This window comes from Schistocerca americana, chromosome 3 (genome assembly GCF_021461395.2).
Source record: "Schistocerca americana isolate TAMUIC-IGC-003095 chromosome 3, iqSchAmer2.1, whole genome shotgun sequence".
NCBI classification, from domain to species: domain Eukaryota; kingdom Metazoa; phylum Arthropoda; class Insecta; order Orthoptera; family Acrididae; genus Schistocerca; species Schistocerca americana.
Window position 1 is genome coordinate 522,734,883 of NC_060121.1, and position 7,446 is coordinate 522,742,328.

The window sequence follows — 7,446 nt, forward strand, 5'->3', positions numbered from 1 at the left end:
CATAATCACAGGAATGTTTAAATGACGACAATCGGAAAATAAAATGTCTAGCACAACTTGTGCTTCATTCAAAACTTCATGCAGAAAGATTACAACGAATAATAACCACAAAGTACGTGCACAGCGTTCGGACTGCCGCGACTGGAAGAAATCACTACAGTCGCTACTATTGGTGGGCGCATAGCACGGACAGAACTCCTGAAGCGGCGCGTACCGTAGACGGATCGGCTGGCACAACATGGGCATAAATACCGGACTCATTTCGGCCTCGAATCAGTATCAGACACGGGCAGCACCTGAACAAGGCTCCGAGTTATGCAGTTGAATTATCGTGCAAGAAAGAGGCGAATAACGGCAGAAATCCGACTGTTCAACATTTCAACGCCTCGCCCGGAAAACCTGAAGAAGTAAATATATTCTGCATCGCAACAGTAGTATAGTGAGATAGTGTAAGCCTGCCCGGTTAGCCTTTCGATCCAACGCACTGCTTTCCGGGTGGGAAGGCATGCCGATTCCTGGAACGAATCAGCGCGACAGATTAGTGTCGAGGTCCGGCATGCGGGCCAGTCAGTGGATGGTTTTAAGGCGGTTTTCCATCTGCCTCGGCGAACGGGAGCTGGTTCCCCTTATTCCGTGTGAGTTACACTATGTCGGACATTGCTGCGCTAATAATTTCTCCACGTAAGCGTACAGCATAATTACTCTACCACGCAAACATTGGGGTTACACTGGTGTGGTGTGAGACGTTCCAGGGGTTGGGGGGTGGGGGTCCACTGGGGGCCGAACGGCACAATAACCCTGAGTTCGGAATGGGGTGGCGGTGGGGCGAGGGGACTGCAGTAGCCTGTTCTGGGGTTGTGTACCACTGTGGGCTACGTCAGGGACGAAGTACAATACAATACAATACAACGCAAGGCTAACTATGTTTTATGGATTGATTAGCTTACACGAATGAACTTCAGGCAAGGAGTCAGTCGGGGCGCGTGTTATTCGTGGATGCTTGCTTGTTTCCATTATATTATGACTGGTTTGATTAATTTTAAGGAGTTGTATTTTTGTATGTTAAATTTTGAGCCCACAGAGCGGCGAGTGTGAGCTAGGAAGTGTTTGTAACTGTGTGGCTTGACACAATACGCTAAATTCTTGACAGTTATTCGTTGTAAAGCTCTCTGTTAAAAATTCTGGGTGGCTTATGGCCGTTTCACAATTTTCCTGTGAGTCTTGACCACCCTAAGTGCAATCTGAATTAATCTGGTGTCACTAGTCGTGCCCATTACCTGTATTCTCGAGACTTGTTGTCAGTAACGGGAGGGAGTAAGTGTGTTTGTTGGACGAGGAGTTCCTTACTACTTTAACTAAGTGTGGAAAAATGTTCTCTGTTCTAAATGTTTCAGCTGTAATGTTAGTTATTTAAGTTTTTGGTGAATCTCAACCGTTGAAAAGTTTTTGACAAACGTATAACTAAACGAAGTTGAACAGACAAAGAGACAAACGTAGCAGAACTGTTGTTGGAGCTTTATCTACATTCCATTTGAATAAATGTCTAGATTAGTCAAACAGGTTATATGCTAGTTGCTGAAGCGTGACTAAAGCTATGATCATTCGTGTTTGGCTTGCTCCATTGCTTTGATTGTGCTAAAGAAGTTTGGCAATTTTTGAAAGAAAGTTCACATGGGGAGCAAGTAGAATATACATACGTTTTTAGAATGTGCTAATGGTTTCATTTTAATAAAAGCGTTTAGTGATGGCATAATTTCCCTCTCAACACACCACTATCCATATGCATTAGTGTTCTATCCTTGCTACATGTATGTAGTGCTCAGAGTAGGTGCTCAAACAGACATCCCTTCATCTACAAATATTCAGCGACTCATTGGATCACGACCTCTGAGAAAGAAGGAAAGGAGTGGAACTTTTTTTTCATTACGGTTGTGGAGGGCGGAAGGGGAGGTATATGACTGAAGAAATGAGAATGAATGCTGACAATGCACCGGGAAGTACGGAGGCGTGTTGTGCGTCGAAGAAGTGGAGTAAACGTTTAAAGGCAAAATACTTCTGTAAAAGCGGAATAATAAAAAAACACTGTACTTTCATTTCTGTATTGGTGTTTAATAATGCACGTGTTTTGTATGAGATTAGCTGTAACTGTCGTGTAGTGATGAATGTAATAAAATTTAACGTCTACATCCGTCCTTTCGATGTTATTTATTATATGACTACCAATTTTGGTGATTCAGTACCCTATCTTCAGGCCTTAACTGCCGCCTAGGGGTTCAACTCCAGTCGTGGCTAACAGCCATAATTTCATCAGCTCACAGATGTTGGCTACTAATGGAATCGTGTATAAGATTGGAGTTAACCCTTTCAGAGTGAATAAAGGACGGACGATTGTGTTCTGAATCAAGAAACTGGTCGCCATATAATAAATAACATCGAAAGAACAACGATAGGTGTTCAGTTTAGTACATAAGTGAACGACCTTAGTACTTCAGAACTTCAGACCTTCAGCTAGAAGGATAGATATACAAAAAATATAATGACGGAGGACCCAGATACAGCTTAAAATTAGAAAATGAAACAAAAATACAGCTAGATCTGGAATCGAACTCTCTAATTGGATTATTACAACGCAATAGACGTCATAAAACTTAGTGATAGTTGAATTCATATTACCTGCATCTGCCTTCGGGATTTAGGGTAAATCACGTGAGAGGTGCATGGCCAGAGGGGATTAGAAATGCTCCTCTCACGTATACGAGTGCAGCGTCTTACCACTCCGCACCTCGCTTGGTATTAGGATATGAGCACTGTTGATCATTTAAAAGTATTTAATCAGCGCTTTCCAAGTACTAGATGATACTGAGGACTAACATAGATTAAACCTTTCCATACGGCAAAACGCTTGCGCTGTACCAGATTTCCCTGAATTATGAAGCAATTCCTGTGAAATGTATATGATATAGCATGCGAAAGTGGTATTGAAAGCCCTGTAGTTTAGGTAGTCACAGTTATATATTCTGAGTCAGGTGAGAGATGAGTTGACTTAGCGATTCAGCCTCAGAGTTGATTATCTTTGAAAGTGATAGCTCACGTGATCTTGTTGTAAAATTAGACTACAACGAATATATTTTCCCTGAATCCCAGAAGGACGATATTTGGGAGAAATTGTGAAAAAAGAACACAAAATAAATTAGATTTGTTTGGTTATATATTTCGTATTATTTACGTATTTACAAATGGTTCTACGTCTGCAGTAATCCTGTCGATCAGTGGATCTTGAGGATAGGAGCCGCAGCTGCGTAGGGCAGAGGAGCGGCGATGGCGGGGCCGGCGACAGCCAGAGGGGCGGCTCGCAGAGCAGGGGCCACGGCCAAGGCTGGGGCGGCGATGGCGGGGGTGGCGTAGGCCACGGGGGCGGCGATGGCGGGAGCGGCGACGGCCGCTGGCGCCACGGCAACGCCTCCCAGGTAGCCGGCCGACACGGCGGCGAACAGCAGGGGCAGGATCACCTGTAAGCACACAGCACGCGTCTCACATCGCTGTGTTCCAACATCGCTCCAAAGCATTCAGATAGCTCACTCATGCGTGAGGTTTACGTTTTCTTCCTTCCCTAAATTGCTAAGTCTAAAGTCACGATGGCTCCTATGCTGTTGACTCTTCCAGTTTCGTTTCGCATCCTTGTCCAACGCGGGTAAACTGTTTTGTCTTTACTGCTGTCAACCTCAGCGTAACGTTAAATACACTCCTGGAAATGGATAAAAGAACACATTGACACCGGTGTGTCAGACCCACCATACTTGCTCCGGACACTGCGAGAGGGCTGTACAAGCAATGATCACACGCACGGCACAGCGGACACACCAGGAACCGCGGTGTTGGCCGTTGAATGGCGCTAGCTGCGCAGCATTTGTGCACCGCCGCCGTCAGTGTCAGCCAGTTTGCCGTTTCATACGAAGCTCCATCGCAGTCTTTAACACTGGTAGCATGCCGCGACTGCGTGGACGTGAACCGTATGTGCAGTTGACGGACTTTGAGCGAGGGCGTATAGTGGGCATGCGGGAGGCCGGGTGGACGTACCGCCGAATTGCTCAACACGTGGGGCGTGAGGTCTCGACAGTACATCGATGTTGTCGCCAGTGGTCGGCGGAAGGTGCACGTGCCCGTCGACCTGGGACCGGACCGCAGCGACGCACGGATGCACGCCAAGACCGTAGGATCCTACGCAGTGCCGTAGGGGACCGCACCGCCACTTCCCAGCAAATTAGGGACACTGTTGCTCCTGGGGTATCGGCGAGGACCATTCGCAACCGTCTCCATGACGCTGGGCTACGGTCCCGCACACCGTTAGGCCGTCTTCCGCTCACGCCCCAACATCGTGCAGCCCGCCTCCAGTGGTGTCACGACAGGCGTGAATGGAGGGACGAATGGAGACGTGTCGTCTTCAGCGATGAGAGTCGCTTCTGCCTTGGTGCCAATGATGGTCGTATGCGTGTTTGGCGCCGTGCAGGTGAGCGCCACAATCAGGACTGCATACGACCGAGGCACACAGGGCCAACACCCGGCATCATGGTGTGGGGAGCGATCTCCTACACTGGTCGTACACCACTGGCGATCGTCGAGGGGACACTGAATAGTGCACGGTACATCCAAACCGTCATCGAACCCATCGTTCTACCATTCCTAGACCGGCAAGGGAACTTGCTGTTCCAACAGGACAATGCACGTCCGCATGTATCCCGTGCCACCCAACGTGCTCTAGAAGGTGTAAGTCAACTACCCTGGCCAGCAAGATATCCGGATCTGTCCCCCATTGAGCATGTTTGGGACTGGATGAAGCGTCGTCTCACGCGGTCTGCACGTCCAGCACGAACGCTGGTCCAACTGAGGTGCCAGGTGGAAATGGTATGGCAAGCCGTTCCACAGGACTGCATCCAGCATCTCTACGATCGTCTCCATGGGAGAATAGCAGCCTGCATTGCTGCGAAAGGTGGATATACACTGTACTAGTGCCGACATTGTGCATGTTCTGTTGCCTGTGTCTATGTGCCTGTGGTTCTGTCAGTGTGATCATGTGATGTGTCTGACCCCAGGAATGTGTCAATAAAGTTTCCCCTTCCTGGGACAATGAATTCACGGTGTTCTTATTTCAATTTCCAGGAGTGTATAATTCTTACATCTCGTATGAGCGGCAGGTTTCATTGTTTCGAAACATTTGTAACAATGTTTTATTTTTCACTCTGGTAGGCAGTGACATGTAAGCACAGAAACATAATGACAGAGACAAAATTTTCAGAGAAATATTCAAAATCTAGTGAATTTGTACATTTAAGGTAACATCAAGTTACACACGCGGTTTCTGTTTAACTCCCCATGTTCTCTGCAACGAACTGTTGCAAATAGAAACTCGAGTTTCGTGAACGTTTGCTTCAAAACTAGTCTTTATGCAGTGCAGTGTTCAGTAAGTGTAACGCTTGGAGGTTAGAATTTTCCTAGTGGAAGAAAATGTATGCTAAGTCGAGGTTTTTCTGGTGTGTGACCATGTCATCGTAAAATTTTGTCAATCAACGTTTCTGCCTTTGTTTTAACATCTGCCGAAACATTAAGTTATAAAACCCCTTGGTGACTCAGTCACACACTCGGAACACAGTGACCACAACCACGATCGCTGAAGCCCAGTTTCGCACAAAAATGTGTTCCTGGATGAGGAGAAAAGCAATCGCCGTTGAAAAAGGGTTAGTTCGTTCTCATTTGTGAATTTGGCGCCCTTGAAATGGCCTTTCTGATATAAATAATATGAAAGTAGCGTAACTTAAACAACATATTTTACAATCAGGGGACAACATAAATAACTAACAATTCTCTGCTTGGTAATAATAGTTGTCGGTGTTATGTTGATTAGTATTGTTGGCGATAAAGTATACGGCTATCAAAATCTCTAAGTGCAGCATGGAAGTGAAGTAAAGCGAATGAAGAAGCCAGCTGGAGACGACTCTCCCCGGCGACTCACCAGCTTGTACATGTTGCGTGTGTTGTGTCGGCGGTGCAGACTGTGCTGACCAGAGGAGGGTCCGGGTTTATATACCTGCAGAACCACGCCCGCCGACCGTCCGCGCGGCCTTGCTTCCTGCAGTGGACCCTGGACAGCCGAGTCCGGCTGCTCTCCCATTGTCCGGACAGCTGCCGGAGACAGCATCACATTTGTTAATCGCATTAAAAGGCAATGTCGAATAGGGATTTCACGTATGGGATCTCCCAGGTCTTAAGCAAATGTGGTGTCTGGCTCAAATGGCTCTGAGCACTATGGGACTTAACATCTATGGTCATCAGTCCCCTAGAACTAAGAACTACTTAAACCTAACTAACCTAAGGACAGCACACAACACCCAGCCATCACGAGGCAGAGAAAATCCCTGACCCCGCCGGGAATCGAACCCGGGAACCCGGGTGTGGGAAGCGAGAACGCTACCGCACGACCACGAGATGCGGAAATGTGGTGTCTGTACATAAATAATTTTAAACTACTTGACATAAATGTTTCACATACGAGGTATTGATGCAAGGTGCCCACAACACAACATGAATAGTGACGCCGAAGAAGTGTCATGGCCGGTCTTTGTGGCCGAGCGGTTCTAGGCGCTACAGTCTGGAACCGCGCAACCGCTATGGTCGCAGGTTCGAATCCTGCCTCGGGCATTGATGTGTGTGATGTCCTTAGGTTAGTTAGGTTTCAGTAGTTCTAAGTCTAGGGGACTGATGACCTCAGATGTTAAGTCCCATAGTGCTCAGAGCCACTTGAACCATTTCTTTGAACTAACTTGCTACCAATATAAATGTAGCATAAAATCATGCAGGAGGCAGGCAACCATTGTTACAGTAATCTGTAGTTCCGCATACAAGCTGACTCGTTCGCAATGGTGAAAGTCAAATATCGGCCAAGGAATAACTTTATTGCTCATATGGTGCGTTTCGGGCTACTAATCTGTGAATGTTTGTTTACGTACAACTGGAAACGTATACATACGTGCAGCAATATTCCATGGACGCCTGATGATGGCTAATTCCGAAAAGCTTCATGTGAGCAATAACGCCATTCCTTGACAGATGACTGACTGTTACTATTGAGACCCAGAAAGCCCTTATGCAGAACTACCGATTTATTTACTACTTTTTAATGAGCGAACTTCTCACCACTGCGTCTGCATTATTTATTCTTACTTCTCAATTTCTTTCCCCACCAGTAGGTAGCTTTGAATTGTGATGGGTGAAACCCAATGTCTCAATGAATGCTCATTTATTATTGCGTTTTCTTGTCTCTTTGCTATGAAACGGTCACGTAATCCACGATTTATCATATCCTGAAAAACTTTTTGCTTTGACGAATGATGTTTTTAGTCTGTTTTCGAAGTTTAGTAACACAATGTTTCTCTTTATCTGTTGTAATTTTCA

The 7,446-nt window shown here is 46.3% G+C and overlaps 1 protein-coding gene across 1 annotated transcript; it reads right to left on the reverse strand.

The window, feature by feature from the left end:
* Window positions 1-3,190: 3,190 nt before the first annotated feature.
* LOC124607119 (cuticle protein 38-like) lies at window positions 3,191-6,059 on the reverse strand. The gene is made up of 2 exons (XM_047139321.1): window positions 6,008-6,059; window positions 3,191-3,509 (listed from the first exon to the last, which is right to left on the reverse strand). The coding sequence occupies exons 1-2, from the start codon at window positions 6,017-6,019 to the stop codon at window positions 3,267-3,269; spliced, it is 255 nt and encodes an 84-aa protein (XP_046995277.1). The 5' UTR covers window positions 6,020-6,059; the 3' UTR covers window positions 3,191-3,266.
* Between the last annotated feature and the right edge of the window lie 1,387 nt (window positions 6,060-7,446).